This window comes from Hyla sarda, unplaced genomic scaffold (genome assembly GCF_029499605.1).
Source record: "Hyla sarda isolate aHylSar1 unplaced genomic scaffold, aHylSar1.hap1 scaffold_331, whole genome shotgun sequence".
In the NCBI taxonomy this organism is placed as follows: Eukaryota; Metazoa; Chordata; class Amphibia; order Anura; family Hylidae; genus Hyla; species Hyla sarda.
Window position 1 is genome coordinate 67816 of NW_026610054.1, and position 16510 is coordinate 84325.

The window sequence follows — 16510 nt, forward strand, 5'->3', positions numbered from 1 at the left end:
AGGAGCGGCTGATATCACATATGATGTAATATATAGAGATTATATCAGTACTGGGGCGTTATAAGAGGAGCGGCTGATATCACATATGATGTAATATATAGAGATTATATCAGTACTGGAGCGTTATAAGAGGAGCGGCTGATATGTTGAGCAGAGCTGATGATTATGTACATGGATAACTCTGAGGACCCCCAGGTCGGACCCCCCCCATGTACATCAGTGTAGGGAGCCGCTGTCTGGATTAGGGCCCAGTATAGTGGACGGTCTCAGCTCTGCTATATCAGTGCCTCGGCCTCTGGTAATGACGCAGACTTTACGGCCGTGTAAATAGACAACATCTCTTTATTGAAGTGACTGACATGACAGATACACATGGAGTCTTCAGTCCACATCACATAGTGGGGGTCTCGGCCCCCCGGGTCCTTAAGTGTCCCCCCTCATGGGGGTGGATGAGACTTCTGGGGGGGTTCACCATGGATGCCCCCGAGTCCTTCAGTGTTCATCTCATCTGAAAAGGTCAGATGACTTCCGTGGTGACCACTGACTCCCCCACATCACATGGTAGGGTCTGGAGCCCCCCGGGTTCTTCAGTTACCCCCTCATCAGGGGGGTGGATGAGACTTCTTGTAGCATCCCTGTAGATGGTGACTCCCCCACATCACATGGTAGGGTCTGGAGCCCCCCCTGGGTTCTTCAGTGACCCCTCATCAGGGGGGTGGATGAGACTTCTGGGATGATCCCCGTAGATGGTGACTCTTCCACATGACCTAGTAGAGGCCGGAGCCCCCCGGGTTCTTCAGTGACCCCCTCATCTGGGGGGCAGGGATGAGACCTTTGGGGTGACCACTGTTAATGTACGTGGACCTGTATAGTTGTGGCAGGTCGCTCTGTGACCCCCACAGGTGCGGAGAAGGGAAGGTGACCCCATACAGGAGGCTCGGTCTCTGCTAGCTTTGGGGGTGCGTGTCCCCCCCTTGGTTTTTGGATGTGTCGGCCCCTTGTGTGGTATAAGGGTTGTGGGTGGGAGTCGGGGCTCCCCCGCAGCCTTCATTAGGTTCTGATGGTTGTCTTCCTTTCTCGATCTTTTCCCTGTTAGGAGAACAAAGGAAAGGGTTAATCACTGATGCAGCCGTCGTGGGTCACCCCTATCCCCGTGTGCACCTCGGCATTGCCTGCAGGGGGCGCTGGCGTGTCCTATTGATAGATCACCGATCGGCCTTTATTTAGTAAGGGATGAATACGTTATTTTATAGGAATTTAGTTTGTATGTCTGTAACCGTGAAATAATATCTGCTACCTGCGGCCGAGGAGATTTATTACGGCTGGGAGCGCGTGAGGCGAACGGTGGGGGGAGGAGGGGTCTGAGCCTGATAGAGGCGTAATATGACCACACACAATAGAACAGCATTACACCATCCAACGTATACAGCAGGAACCCCGACTAACCCAGAGCAACGATAAAAGCCGCCACATCCGTATATCAGCCAGGGCTGCTGTATAATGTGAGCCAGTGCTGCAATCTGCGGTCTCACTATTACAGCCGCTCTCACTACTAGGCTTTCACTAATACAGCCGCTGTCACTACTAGGCTGTCACTATTACAGCCGCTGTCCCTACTTGGCTGTCACTATTACAGCCGCTGTCCCTACTTGGCTGTCACTATTACAGCCGCTCTCACTATTAGGCTGTCACTATTACAGCCGCTCTCACTACTTGGCTGTCACTATTACAGCCGCTCTCACTACTTGGCTGTCACTATTACAGCCGCTGTCCCTACTTGGCTGTCACTATTACAGCCGCTGTCCCTACTTGGCTGTCACTATTACAGCCGCTGTCCCTACTTGGCTGTCACTATTACAGCCGCTCTCACTACTAGGCTTTCACTATTACAGCCGCTGTCACTACTAGGCTGTCACTATTACAGCCGCTGTCCCTACTTGGCTGTCACTATTACAGCCGCTGTCCCTACTTGGCTGTCACTATTACAGCCGCTCTCACTACTAGGCTGTCACTATTACAGCCGCTCTCACTACTAGGCTGTCACTATTACAGCCGCTCTCACTACTAGGCTGTCACTATTACAGCCGCTGTCCCTACTTGGCTGTCACTATTACAGCCGCTGTCCCTACTTGGCTGTCACTATTACAGCCGCTCTCACTACTAGGCTGTCACTATTACAGCCGCTCTCACTACTAGGCTGTCACTATTACAGCCGCTCTCACTACTAGGCTGTCACTATTACAGCCGCTCTCACTACTAGGCTGTCACTATTACAGCCGCTGTCCCTACTTGGCTGTCACTATTACAGCCGCTCTCACTACTAGGCTGTCACTATTACAGCCGCTCTCACTACTAGGCTGTCACTATTACAGCCGCTCTCACTACTTGGCTGTCACTATTACAGCCGCTCTCACTACTTGGCTGTCACTATTACAGCCGCTCTCACTACTTGGCTGTCACTATTACAGCCGCTCTCACTACTTGGCTGTCACTATTACAGCCGCTCTCACTACTTGGCTGTCACTATTACAGCCGCTCTCACTACTTGGCTGTCACTATTACAGCCGCTCTCACTACTTGGCTGTCACTATTACAGCCGCTGTCCCTACTTGGCTGTCACTATTACAGCCGCTCTCACTACTTGGCTGTCACTATTACAGCCGCTCTCACTACTTGGCTGTCACTATTACAGCCGCTCTCACTACTTGGCTGTCACTATTACAGCCGCTCTCACTACTTGGCTGTCACTATTACAGCCGCTCTCACTACTTGGCTGTCACTATTACAGCCGCTCTCACTACTTGGCTGTCACTATTACAGCCGCTCTCACTACTTGGCTGTCACTATTACAGCCGCTGTCCCTACTTGGCTGTCACTATTACAGCCGCTCTCACTACTTGGCTGTCACTATTACAGCCGCTGTCCCTACTTGGCTGTCACTATTACAGCCGCTGTCCCTACTAGGCTGTCACTATTACAGCCGCTCTCACTACTAGGCTGTCACTATTACAGCCGCTCTCACTACTAGGCTGTCACTATTACAGCCGCTCTCACTACTAGGCTGTCACTATTACAGCCGCTCTCACTACTAGGCTGTCACTATTACAGCCGCTCTCACTACTAGGCTGTCACTATTACAGCCGCTGTCTCTACTTGGCTGTCACTATTACAGCCGCTGTCCCTACTTGGCTGTCACTATTACAGCTGATACTCACTCTTTTCTTAACCCAGTCATGTGACCTCCCACAATGCCCTGCACTCTGTAAACAGGTGACAGCAGTAATAATTGCGGTGTGTCACATGTGCCGCCTAGCGCTCCCCCCCAATCACCGTTAAAACCATAAATCCCAGGTCAGACTCGTGGCGGCCCCGGGTCGTGGCGTCCGTCATAGCCAGAGGGTCCCGGGGTTTGTGGTCGGGGCCTCCCGCCTCGTCCTCCGATAGACATTGAGGTCTATGGGTTTAAAGGGCCGGCGCAGCTGCTGTTTGTGGTTCCTGACATTCCTGTTGACGTGACCGCTCTGGTATTCTGTGTATTTCCACATTTTACAATCCACTTAAAAATGGAAAATTTGGGCAAAGTCTCCTGACGTCTACAAAGCGTTTCTGTGTGAGGATGGTGGTGCGGGCGCGCTGCCGCGTGTGAGGTGTCTCCAGAGACGCGGCCCCCGGCCCTCTGCCAGCTCTCGGCTCAATTTCGTTTTTATGAGGGTTTTTTTTTTTTTTATGTTTAAAAGTCAAATAGACGAAAGAGAAGAATATGGACAACGAGCGCGAATATTGCAGCGAACCAAGAACTGAAGGGGGGGGGGGGCTGCTGACATGGGTCATGTGACCCCATCATTATACCCTAAATAATGATCACAGAATGTAACAGATCTTTACTAATTCAGTGAGAAGAAAAAAAACTATAGCTTAGCCTGGACATAAGTATTCATACCCTTTACTACGACACCTGACATTTAACTCTGGCTCCTCCCCTTTCTCCATCCTGATTGGAGTCACCTGGCATAAATTAATCTAATTAGACAAGACACGGCCCTGTCTATATAAGGTCTCACAGCTGACAATGTATTTTAGAGCAAACATTAGGAGGAAAGAACTGCCTGTAGAGCTCAGAGACAGGATTGTGTGGAGGCACAGACCTGGAGAAAGGAGAAAGACATTTCTGCTGCAGTGAAAGTTCCCAAGAGGTCAGTGGCCTCCATAATTCTTACATGGAAGAAGAAGGAACAACAGGGACTCTTCCCGGAGCTGCAGCCCTCCAAACTAAGGAATCGGGGAGAAGGGAAGAGACAGAGAACCCAATAGGACATTTCTAAAAAGACTGAAAAAATGGCTTCACCGATGATCCCATCAAACCTGAGCGGAGAGGATCTGCAGGAAATCCCCAAATCCAGGTGTGTAAACCTTGTGGCCCCATCCCCAAGAAGACTGGAGGCCGAATCACTGCTAAGGGGCTTTTCCTAAGTCCTGAGTAAAGGGTATGAATACTTATGTCACAGCAAGATTATAGTTTTTTTCTTTTTCAGTAAAGATTTGTAATATTCTGTGATCACTTTATCATTATGGGGGATTGAGAGCAGATTTATGGGGAACACAAGGGGCAAAAGAAGAAAATGTGATAGAAGTGATGGGGGGGAGGGGTGAAGACTTTCTGGATACATTGTATATAGTGACCTGGGGTGAAGACTTTCTGGATACATTGTATATAGTGACCGGGGGTGAAGACTTTCTGGATACATTGTATATAGTGACCGGGGGTGAAGACTTTCTGGATACATTGTATATAGTGACCGGGGGTGAAGACTTTCTGGATACATTGTATATAGTGACCTGGGGTGAAGACTTTCTGGATACATTGTATATAGTGACCGGGGGTGAAGACTTTCTGGACACATTGTATATAGTGACCGGGGGTGAAGACTTTCTGGAAACATTGTATATAGTGACCGGGGGTGAAGACTTTCTGGATACATTGTATATAGTGATCGGGGGTGAAGACTTTCTGGATACATTGTATATAGTTACCGGGGGTGAAGACTTTCTAGATACATTGTATATAGTGACCGGGGGTGAAGACTTTCTGGATACATTGTTTATAGTGATGGGGGGGGGGGGGGGTGTGAAGACTTTCTGGATACATTGTATATAGTGACTGGGGGGTGAAGACTTTCTGGATACATTGTATATAGTGACCAGGGGTGAAGACTTTCTGGATACATTGTATATAGTGACCAGGGGTGAAGACTTTCTGGATACATTGTATATAGTGACCGGGGGTGAAGACTTTCTGGATACATTGTATATAGTTACCGGGGGTGAAGACTTTCTAGATACATTGTATATAGTGACCGGGGGGGTGAAGACTTTCTGGATACATTGTATATAGTGACCGGGGGTGAAGACTTTCTGGATACATTGTATATAGTGACCGGGGGTGAAGACTTTCTGGATACATTGTATATAGTGACTGGGGGTGAAGACTTTCTGGATACATTGTATATAGTGATGGGGGGGGGTCCGAATCCTCAGAAGAGCTGCTGTAGAGCAAACTGCTGAAAAACTTCCCATGGACCCCCAATGGCAGTGACCTCCTTCAGCAGGATAATGGGGCATTGAGGACTAGGACCAGATCTTTAGGAGGTCAGTGAGGTGGAGGAGACACTTCATGGTCCTCACCTGTAGTAATGTGTATAGGACTGAGGTCAGATCTCCACAGGGACTGAGGTGGAGGAGACACTTCATGGTCCTCACTTGTAGTAAAGTGTATAGGACTGAGGTCAGATCTCCACAGGGACTGAGGTGGAGGAGACACGTCATGGTCCTCACTTGTAGTAATGTGTATAGGACTGAGGTCAGATCTCCAGGAGGACAGTAAATGAGGTAGTATCTAATCTACCTCAGTCCCTGTGGAGATCTGATCTCAGTCCTATACACTTTACTACAGGTGAGGACCATTAAGTGTCTCCTCCACCTCACTGACCACCTGATTTGGTCCTAGTCCTCATTATCCTGCTGAAGGAGGTCACTGCCATTAGGGGTCCGTGGGAAACTTTTCAGCAGTTTGCTCCACAGCAGCTCTTCTGTGATGTCAAACCCCCCCCCCCAATTGAATTGATGAGGCTTTGTCCCTGGTTGTCCTTTCTTGGACACATTTGGAAGGTAGGAACCCCAACATCCCGGGGACCCCCCACAGGAGCGGAACACTGAGGAGAAGACCCGGTGCTCTACACGTCCCTGTCCGGTGCTGAGATCAGATCTGGGTGATGTACTGATCCTCCCTTAGTGATGTGTACAGGACTGAGGTCAGACCTCCAGGAGGACAGTGAGGAGATAGAAATGAGGACCAGGAAGCATCTCCTCACTGTCCTCCTGGAGGTCTGACCTCGGTGCTATATACATTATATAGGGGAAAGGTCTCCTCCACCTCACTGTCCTCCTGGAGGTCTGACCTCGGTGCTATATACATTATATAGGGGAAAGGTCTCCTCCACCTCACTGTCCTCCTGGAGGTCTGACCTCGGTGCTATATACATTATATAGGGGAAAGGTCTCCTCCACCTCACTGTCCTCCTGGAGGTCTGACCTCAGTGCTATATACATTATATAGGGGAAAGGTCTCCTCCACCTCACTGTCCTCCTGGAGGTCTGACCTCGGTGCTATATACATTATATAGGGGAAAGGTCTCCTCCACCTCACTGTCCTCCTGGAGGTCTGACCTCAGTGCTATATACATTATATAGGGGAAAGGTCTCCTCCACCTCACTGTCCTCCTGGAGGTCTGACCTCAGTGCTATATACATTATATAGGGGAAAGGTCTCCTCCACCTCACTGTCCTCCTGGAGGTCTGACCTCGGTGCTATATACATTATATAGGGGAAAGGTCTCCTCCACCTCACTGTCCTCCTGGAGGTCTGACCTCGGTGCTATATACATTATATAGGGGAAAGGTCTCCTCCACCTCACTGTCCTCCTGAAAAGCTGGTCCTAGTCCTCACCTAGTGTAACATGTTCAGACCTTTCCTGGTCATCCCCTAAATAATTTATACAATACTGAGGTCAGACCTCCAGGAGGACGGGGAGGTGGAGGGGACACTTTGCTCCTCATGGTGTAATTTGAGGACCGTATGTCTTGGATTAGGGGGGTGCCGGCTCTCATGCACCTGTTTCCCTTTAGTGGAAGTTTAGGGGAATAAACCTAATAGTGGAGACTCGTATAATGTCCATAGTGATGTTATGAGGTGTGGATGGGTCTGGTCCTTGTATAAGGGACACGGACAGTCCTCACGGGTGACCTATAGGGGTCTTCTCATTCACCCCTGGCATGTATGAGGGGCACTGACAGTCCTCACGGGTGACCTATAGGGGTCTTCTCATTCACCCCTGGCATGTATGAGGGGCACTGACAGTCCTCACAGGTGACCTATAGGGGTCTTCTCATTCACCCCTGGCATGTATGAGGGGCACTGACAGTCCTCACAGGTGACCTATAGGGGTCTTCTCATTCACCCCTGGCATGTATGAGGGGCACTGACAGTCCTCACAGGTGACCTATTGGGGTCTTCTCATTAACCCCTGGCATGTATGAGGGGCACTGACAGTCCTCACAGGTGACCTATAGGGGTCTTCTCATTCACCCCTGGCATGTATGAGGGGCACTGACAGTCCTCACAGGTGACCTATAGGGGTCTTCTCATTAACCCCTGGCATGTATGAGGGGCACTGACAGTCCTCACAGGTGACCTATAGGGGTCTTCTCATTCACCCCTGGCATGTATGAGGGGCACTGACAGTCCTCACAGGTGACCTATTGGGGTCTTCTCATTAACCCCTGGCATGTATGAGGGGCACTGACAGTCCTCACAGGTGACCTATAGGGGTCTTCTCATTCACCCCCGGGGGGCACCTATGATTATGATGCAATCACACATGGTTGGTTTGGTACTCACCATCTTGCGTTGGTTGCTGAGGCAGAAGGTGCAGATCTGTTTGGGTTGTCCTTGCTCATGGTCCCTGTGTTTGGGGCTGGCAGTGGTTGGGTGATGCTGGTAGTATGGGGCACTCGTGTGACAGGGTTGTCCATCTCCACAGGTGTCTCCCAGTAGTAGTACATTCCCAAGATGTGAGATATAGCTGGACGCCAGACGTAGAGTCTCTATTTTGGAGAGTTTGCGGTCCGCAGGCTCCGTAGGGATGAGCGTGCGCAGGGCTGTGAAGGCGTTGTTGACGCTGTTGGTTCGGTCCCTCTCGCGGGCATTGGCCGTATGTCGTTGACGTGGTTCTCGTGGAAACTTTTTATCTGACCTTTTACCGCCGCTACCTGAGCGATGGAAGCCTTTGTCACCGCAGCCCGAGCTGTCACTGCCGCTGTCCTCGTCATCGGAAAGCATACTAATGTCCGGGTAGAGGAACCGGGCAGGAGGGGCATGGCGGAGCATTGCGAAAGACATGGCGAGGCCGAGGGCAGCGGAGGCTGGAAGATGATGTCCTCCTGTAGACGCTCTCCACCTGTCCCCTAGGATCGGCTGCTGCCTCCTGCTCTCTCCATCCCTGTATTTGCGTCCTGGTATCTCACACGTGTGGAGCGCGGCCGTCTGGCGGAGCCGCAGCTGTGATTGACTTTTTATAGTGACCCTTGAGAGTGAGTCTGGTTCCTCCCTCAGCCGGCAGCAGACACGAGTGAGGGGGGCTCCATCGGAAGCTGGAAGAGGGGGAAGGGAGTCCCCAGACGGCTGTGGGATTTAACAGCCTAGACTGGACGTGGTAACCAGGCAAAGCGTTAACCCCTATCGCTCCCTCCAATGGTTCCTCACAGACTGGCCCAAAATAAAGAAATTATTACAACTTTAATGCAAACTTTTTTTTTTTTTTCCCCTGCAGGTCCATCGCTGTCTGCGCCGTGGGCTATGTTGTGTTTTTGGGGGTATTTCAGAAGTAATTCATGTAAAAATGACTTAATAGTTCAGATGTTTTGCATGAAAATTTATTTTAAGATGCTGCAATTTCTTCCCAGAGGACGTCCATACTCCAGCCATAAAATACTCTCATTATTCCGCCATCATCCAGTTCAATAGCAAAACACTTTGTGAGCCGTTAAGTGGGCCTTAGAAGGTAACTGTAATGTCGTTGTTGCCGCAGCAGGGAACCCATTTAAATCTCCGGCCAACACCGTAGCCCACTGGTAAAGGCAGAAGTCCCATGCATGTCTATATGGTAATAGCTGGGGGGATTGCAACAATTCGCTCTAGCGACGGGCTACGGTGATGGCGAGAGTTTTTACTGTGTATCATGCCGCCACAACAACTTCATAGTTATCCTGTAAATATCTGTGTAGATTTCCATTAACTTCTCACTGTCCATTCGTTGTCCTCCTGGGGTCCATACCGATGTCCTCAGGCAGGAGGTCCACATGTTCTCTGGCCTCTCACGTTTGGTTACTACCTGTAGGTTCACATAGAACATAAATGGTGCTTGTAGAGTTAAACCATGTATAGGACTGATGGCGAATAGACAGGCCCATATCTGTCCGTTTGTTACTATTAGGCGCTTGTTCTATATAAATATTTGACCATCTCCTCACTTATTCCCTGGACAGGACATCAGGAACACGGTGGGGAACATCCCCATGGAATGGTACAAGGAGTTCCCTCATGTCGGCTATGACCTGGATGGGAAGATGATATTCAAACCACTGAGGAATAAGGACCAGTTGGAGGAATTTCTGGATAAAATGGAGAATCCAGATTATTGGTGAGTATGTACGGGAGTCGGAGTATCTCTTTAGAGTAGACCCTGTTGTTCTGGATACACAAGCTGGATCAGAGTTGAGTGGTTTGAGATCCGTGGTGTCCATTGGTAATACGGGGGGAGATTTATCAAAACCTCTGTAGAGGAAGAGTGGAGCAGCTGCCCATAGCAACCAGTCAGATTACTGCTTTCATTTTTAAAATGAAAGCAGCAATCTGGTTTGTTGCTCTGGGCACCAGAACCGCTCTTCTCTACAGGTTATGATAAATCTCCAATGTCTTCTACCATCTGATTACAGGAGAACGGTTCATGATAAGAAGACCGGTCGGGACATAAAACTGACTGATGAGCAGGTGGATCTGGTTGACCGTCTGCAGCGGGGACAGTTTGGAGATGTGAACTTTGACCCTTACCAGGTACAATGACCTTTAGGAGCCATCCCAAAACTTAAGAGACAACAACACAAACCTGGCCAGGCTCCGAATGTTGAGGCCCCCATGATACTTCATTGCCCCGTCTAGTAGTAACAATGATGTCCCAACCTTCCCCACTCCTCATCCATTGGGTTCATCCGGAGACCATGTGGGTAGAATTCATATTAAATGCGTCACCATTTTTCTTCCTGCAGCCATCGGTGGATTTCTTCACCCATGAGACCATGATCCATCCAGTCACCAACCGACCAGCAGACAAGAGGAGCTTTATTCCATCCCTCATCGAAAAGCAGAAGGTACCGTGACCACTCGCTCTTCACTTTGTGCCGCAGCTGAACCAATGTTTACTGAGGTTTCCTTCCTTCAGGTCTCCAAGTTGGTTCATGCCATTAAGATGGGTTGGATACGTCCCCGGAAGCCTCGAGATGACACCCCAAGTTACTATGACCTTTGGGCTCAAGAGGATCCCAACGCCATCCTGGGGAGGCACAAAATGCACGTTCCAGCTCCGAAGCTGCGTCTCCCGGGACATGAAGAATCGTACAACCCCCCTCCGGAGTACCTGATGACCGAGGAGGAGGTGCAAAATCTGGTGTCTGCTGTGGTGACTCCTGTCCTCCATAGTTTCCCCATGGTATTGTCCTTCATGTCCAATGTCTCCTCCGTCCTCTTTAGAAATTGGCTTGGGAGCAGCAGGACCCTGAGGACCGGAAGTTACCCTTCATTCCCAAGAAGCACTGTTCCCTGCGCGCCGTTCCTGCATTCTCCCGCTTCATACACGAGAGATTTGAACGCTGCCTGGACCTGTACTTGTGTCCCCGCCAGAGGAAGATGAGGGTGAGTAGAGACCAGACGTGAGTGCTGCTCCTCCACAATGTCCAGCTCTCACATGTGTTCTTTATGTTAACCAGGTCAATGTAGATCCTGAGGATCTGATCCCTAAGCTGCCCAAACCCCGAGATCTGCAACCATTCCCAACGACACAGTCCATGGTAAGTCCATGTTATTGTGCTTCTGGGAGTCTCCTTTTTCTGATACCAGCCACCTCAAGCCCAACCTCCTCTCATATATGTCCTGTCTCCTCTACCTATTGTGGCCCACCATCCCTCCTGTCTCCTCTATCGTGGCCCACCATCCCTCCTGTCTCCTCTATCGTGGCCCACCATCCCTCCTGTCTCCTCTATCGTGGCCCACCATCCCTCCTGTCTCCTCTATCGTGGCCCACCATCCCTCCTGTCTCCTCTATCATGGCCCACCATCCCTCCTGTCTCCTCTATCGTGGCCCACCATCCCTCCTGTCTCCTCTATCGTGGCCCACCATCCCTCCTGTCTCCTCTATCGTGGCCCACCATCCCTCCTGTCTCCTCTATCGTGGCCCACCATCCCTCCTGTCTCCTCTATCGTGGCCCACCATCCCTCCTGTCTCCTCTATCGTGGCCCACCATCCCTCCTGTCTCCTCTATCGTGGCCCACCATCCCTCCTGTCTCCTCTATCGTGGCCCACCATCCCTCCTGTCTCCTCTATCGTGGCCCACCATCCCTCCTGTCTCCTCTATCGTGGCCCACCATCCCTCCTGTCTCCTCTATCGTGGCCCACCATCCCTCCTGTCTCCTCTATCGTGGCCCACCATCCCTCCTGTCTCCTCTATCGTGGCCCACCATCCCTCCTGTCTCCTCTATCGTGGCCCACCATCCCTCCTGTCTCCTCTATCGTGGCCCACCATCCCTCCTGTCTCCTCTATCGTGGCCCACCATCCCTCCTGTCTCCTCTATCGTGGCCCACCATCCCTCCTGTCTCCTCTATCGTGGCCCACCATCCCTCCTGTCTCCTCTATCGTGGCCCACCATCCCTCCTGTCTCCTCTATCGTGGCCCACCATCCCTCCTGTCTCCTCTATCGTGGCCCACCATCCCTCCTGTCTCCTCTATCGTGGCCCACCATCCCTCCTGTCTCCTCTATCGTGGCCCACCATCCCTCCTGTCTCCTCTATCGTGGCCCACCATCCCTCCTGTCTCCTCTTGCTCATATCGTTGTCTTGATTTTTCCTTCTGATCTTATTTGCTTATCTTGTAGTTCTCCCCTGTCTCTGCCTTTAACTTACATAACTTCCCCCTAATCTTGTGACCTACCCTCTCTGACCCTACCCCCCCGATCTTGTGACCCGCCCTCTCTGACCCTCCCCCCCCCCCGATCTTGTGACCCGCCCTCTCTGATCCTCCCCCCCCCCCCCCCCGATCTTGTGACCCGCCCTCTCTGATCCTCCCCCCGATCTTGTATTCAGCCCTCTCTAACCCTCCCCCCCCCTGATCGTGTGTCGTGCCCTCTCTGACCCTCCCCCCCCCCCCCTTGATCTTGTGTCCTGCCCTCTCTGACCCTCCCCCTCATCTTGTGTCCCCGCCCTCCCCCTCTGATCTTGTGCCCTCTCCGGTCCTTCCGCCCAGGTCTTCTGACTGTTTATGCTTGTTCGGTCAGGTTTACCGTGGACACAAGGATCTTGTTCGCTGCATCAGTGTCTCTCCCTCCGGTCAGTGGATCGTCTCAGGTACATAGACTCAATAACTATTCACAATATCTATGGGTCACGAGTCGCGTTGGAGGATGAGGAGTCCTTATCACTCGTTCCTGTGTCCCCCCCCCCCCAGTTTCTGGGGTCAGTTGTTCGGAGGTGACACCACTGTTATGTCTCCATTAGGCTCTGACGATTCCACCATCAAGTTCTGGGAAGTTTGTTCCGGTCGTTGTATGAAAACTGTTTCTCTGGACGGAGCCGTGAAAAGCGTCAGCTGGAACCCCAATGCCTCCCTGGTGCTGGTGGCTGCGTGTGTGTGAGTATCTGCCGGCCCATGGCTGTGCCCAGAGATGGTACCCGCGGCTCTACAGTCTGTGGTACTCATTTTAACTCCTTGTGCTTCCGTACGGTATAGCACGGTCTCCTACATGGTCAGTGAGCTGAACACATTTGTGTAAGATGCTGACGACCCCCCCCCCCCCCCCCCCCCATGGTGACCAATCACATTACAGATGGGTGGGATGCCGCTTCAGCCTGGTGGAACCTCTGATGTCTCTCTTCCTTTGTTTTCCTCAGGGAGCGCACAGTCTTTGTCCTGAACCCCGGCCTTGGAGATCGTCTTCTCTGCAGTTCCACAGACCAGCACTTGGAGGCGTACCAGGCCCCGGAGGAGCAGAACCAGCAGCCGGTCACCTGGGTGGCAGCAGAGGGGGCAGATTTCGAGCAGGGACTGCGGCTCCGGATTAACCACGAGAAGGTAAGTGCCACCATGACAGATGACTTCCTCCGCAGCCACTGCTGTTCTCCTCACTCGCTCTTTGTCCCCCCTCCCCTCGCCCGCAGGCAGTGAAGCAGGTGACGTGGCATGGTCGTGGGGATTATTTTGCGGTGGTTCTCCCTGATAATGGGAATTCCCAGGTTCTTATCCACCAGCTCAGCCGCAGACGCAGCCAGAACCCGTTCCGCAAAAACAAAGGTCAGGTCCAACGAGTCCAGTTCCACCCCACCCGCCCCTTCTTTTTCGTGGCCACGCAGCGGTGCATCCGCGTTTACAATCTGCTGAAACAGGAGCTGAGCAAGAAGCTGCTCGCCAACTGCAAGTGGATCTCCAGCATCGCCGTCCACCCTGCAGGTGAGGATGATGGGAGTCATTGTGCCCGTATTACCGCCAAGGCTTCACCATTCTGCACGTAACACACACAGCCTCTGTTCTATATTATACAGTGTACAGGGCTTTACTCCTTATGAGGTCTCATCTCTTCCCAGTTGACATTTCAGCCTCTGTTCTATACTATACAGTGTGCAGGGCTTTACTCCTTATGAGGTCTCATCTCTTCCCAGTGGACATTTCAGCCTCTGTTCTATACTATACAGTGTGCAGGGCTTTACTCCTTATGAGGTCTCATCTCTTCCCAGTTGACATTTCAGCCTCTGTTCTATACTATACAGTGTGCAGGGCTTTACTCCTTATGAGGTCTCATCTCTTCCCAGTGGACATTTCAGCCTCTGTTCTATATTATACAGTGTGCAGGGCTTTACTCCTTATGAGGTCTCATCTCTTCCCAGTGGACATTTCAGCCTCTGTTCTATACTATACAGTGTGCAGGGCTTTACTCCTTATGAGGTCTCATCTCTTCCCAGTTGACATCTCAGCCTCTGTTCTATACTATACAGTGTGCAGGGCTGTACTCCTCTTATGAGGTCTCATCTCCTTCTAACGGACATTGTAGTCTGTTTTATACTATACAGTTTACAGGGTAGTCATCCTTTCTTCCCAGCTGCCATTTCAGCCATTGTTTTATACTATACATTGTGCAGGGTTTTCCTCCTCTGAGGTCTCATCTCTTTCCAGGTGACAATCTGATCTATGGAAGCTATGATTCTAAGTTGGCCTGGTTTGACATGGATCTCTCCACGAAGCCTTACAAGGTTCTCAGGTAACGTCTTGTGATTGGCCCATGGGGTGGTGGTGTCTGGTCTCTACATACTGATGGCCCCCCACAATGATTGTTGTTCTTGTTCTTCAGACACCATAAGAAGGCTCTGAGAGCCGTGTCCTTCCACAGACAGTACCCGCTCTTTGCCTCTGGATCGGATGATGGTAGCGTCATCGTGTGTCACGGCATGGTCTACAAGTGAGTGCGGCGCCTCCTGCTGTGCGTACGCTGCGTTATCATGGAGACTCTGACCTGTTGTTCTTGTCTTGCAGTGATCTCCTCCAGAATCCTCTCATTGTTCCCGTAAAAGTCCTGCGGGGTCATCATGTCACACGGGACCTGGGCGTCTTGGATGTCATGTTCCACCCTACTCAGCCTTGGGTCTTCTCTTCTGGAGCCGACTCCACCATCCGGCTCTTCACATAACCAGAGCGGCGGAATGATGGAGGCAGCGCGGAGTTCTTCTGTACATACACATCTGTCACCCCAGAGTCTTTGTTTTATAATAAAACTTCTCTTGGCCCCTTGTTACCCGCGGGATGTGCGTCTGCTCAGTCATGGGATCCTGCTCAGCGTGGAACTGTCCCGCTGCCACGCTTTTCGGCCTTTACCACAGGTGGAGTTTCTGTAAGGGATATTGTGGTGCGGAGATGAGGTGGTGTTACACCGTGGATGCCCGGATCAGTTATTGGTGGCATCTTTATGATTTCAGCTCTGACTCACAACAATGGGGGACTGTAAGGGGGTCCCACTCAGTGTGGGGTCAGGGGAATTTATATTCTCTGCCTCCCCCAGGTCATTAATCTTTAATATCCACCCAATATTACAGGGGTCCTCACCTGGTGGGTGGCTACTGATAGGGACAGCTCACAGGACTGAATTACAGGGAGGGCATCTGGGACCCCCAGCTGGAGGCATCTGCTCTGTGAACCACACGATACGGTGAAGTAGAGGAGCGCTGTCTGTAAGGAGATAAAAACCAAAGATCTTGGAGCAATTTGGTGCAAATACCCCTTAAATAGATATAGAAGAGATTGTACTCACCATCCACAGGTTTATTCACTGAAGTACAGGCATAAGAGGCGGAGGCAGGGGCACAACGGAACAAGTTGTTTGGCGCTAGTATGCGCTTCTTCTAGCCGGTGTGCGATGTTTGAAACTGGCGTCGCACCTTAAGAGGGTGTTGGTGAATGACGTCAGCACAGGCTTGTCATGCACCTGCGATCCTGGATCATGTGATTGGGGACCGCCCACAGGTGATGAGAACAGCGGACCAGGTACATGGGAACTACTTCAATATAACAGACTCCTATATAAAATACGGAAAAGTAAAAAAAAAAAGTATAATTACAAAAACTGAGCTAATTCGAGGCGATCATTCAGTCCGAGGGGACCGGTAGCATTGAGCTCTATGATCCAGTATGCCTCTTTTTAACAGATAAAGACGACCACTAATTTTAGGGGTCAATTTAACTCTTTCTAGACCAGTGAATTTCATCTCGGTCATAATGCTCTTGTGGACTTCTCTCATGTGGGCAACCGAACGGGGGCACCTACTCCAGTGCGAACAGATCGCACATGTTCGCGGAATCGATAGTGGAGGGGCAGAATCGTTTTGCCTTCACAGTTTTTGGACGACCCCGAATTCATGAAGGATTGGAATCAAGCCCATTCAGAACATGCATCTAATCTTACCCACATAGTTTTAAAGAAAAATCAAGTGGAGGACCCTCGAATTACATCTGATCTTTGTAAAGCAAAAACTGAATACTGCACTAGAGTCAGTGACAATACAGTTAACACCTTCATCAAAAAATTAGAAAAAAAGGTGACTGTGATACAATCTGAGGCGATGGAGCGTAAACGCGAAAAGTTTGT

At 50.9% G+C, this 16510-nt stretch overlaps 2 protein-coding genes across 3 annotated transcripts in view; one reads left to right on the forward strand and one right to left on the reverse strand.

Annotated features, from left to right (window-relative positions):
- Nucleotides 1–15160, forward strand: part of BOP1 (BOP1 ribosomal biogenesis factor) — a 72976-nt gene extending 57816 nt beyond the window's left edge. For both annotated transcript variants that reach the window (XM_056553576.1, XM_056553577.1), the window contains 13 exons: nt 9601–9755; nt 10051–10168; nt 10381–10482; nt 10554–10766; nt 10862–11023; nt 11098–11178; nt 12659–12728; nt 12879–13011; nt 13272–13452; nt 13539–13827; nt 14548–14632; nt 14723–14830; nt 14905–15160. In XM_056553576.1, coding sequence (XP_056409551.1) covers nt 9601–9755; nt 10051–10168; nt 10381–10482; nt 10554–10766; nt 10862–11023; nt 11098–11178; nt 12659–12728; nt 12879–13011; nt 13272–13452; nt 13539–13827; nt 14548–14632; nt 14723–14830; nt 14905–15058 — 1851 coding nt within the window. In that variant the 3' untranslated portion in view covers nt 15059–15160. The remainder of the gene's footprint in view (nt 1–9600; nt 9756–10050; nt 10169–10380; nt 10483–10553; nt 10767–10861; nt 11024–11097; nt 11179–12658; nt 12729–12878; nt 13012–13271; nt 13453–13538; nt 13828–14547; nt 14633–14722; nt 14831–14904) is intronic.
- Nucleotides 356–8820, reverse strand: SCX (scleraxis bHLH transcription factor). Its single transcript, XM_056553578.1, has 2 exons — nt 7955–8820; nt 356–1089 (listed from the first exon to the last, which is right to left on the reverse strand). The coding sequence occupies exons 1-2, from the start codon at nt 8453–8455 to the stop codon at nt 1051–1053; spliced, it is 540 nt and encodes a 179-aa protein (XP_056409553.1). The 5' UTR covers nt 8456–8820; the 3' UTR covers nt 356–1050.
- Nucleotides 15161–16510: the final 1350 nt, after the last annotated feature.

Coding starts and splice junctions, on each gene's coding strand:
- SCX (XM_056553578.1), bottom strand. CDS start 8,455: ATGTCTTTCGCAATGCTCCGCCATGCCCCTCCTGCCCGGTTCCTCTAC. Junction 1,090..7,954: donor TCAGCAACCAACGCAAGATG/GTGAGTACCAAA, acceptor TTCTCCTAACAG/GGAAAAGATCGAGAAAGGAA.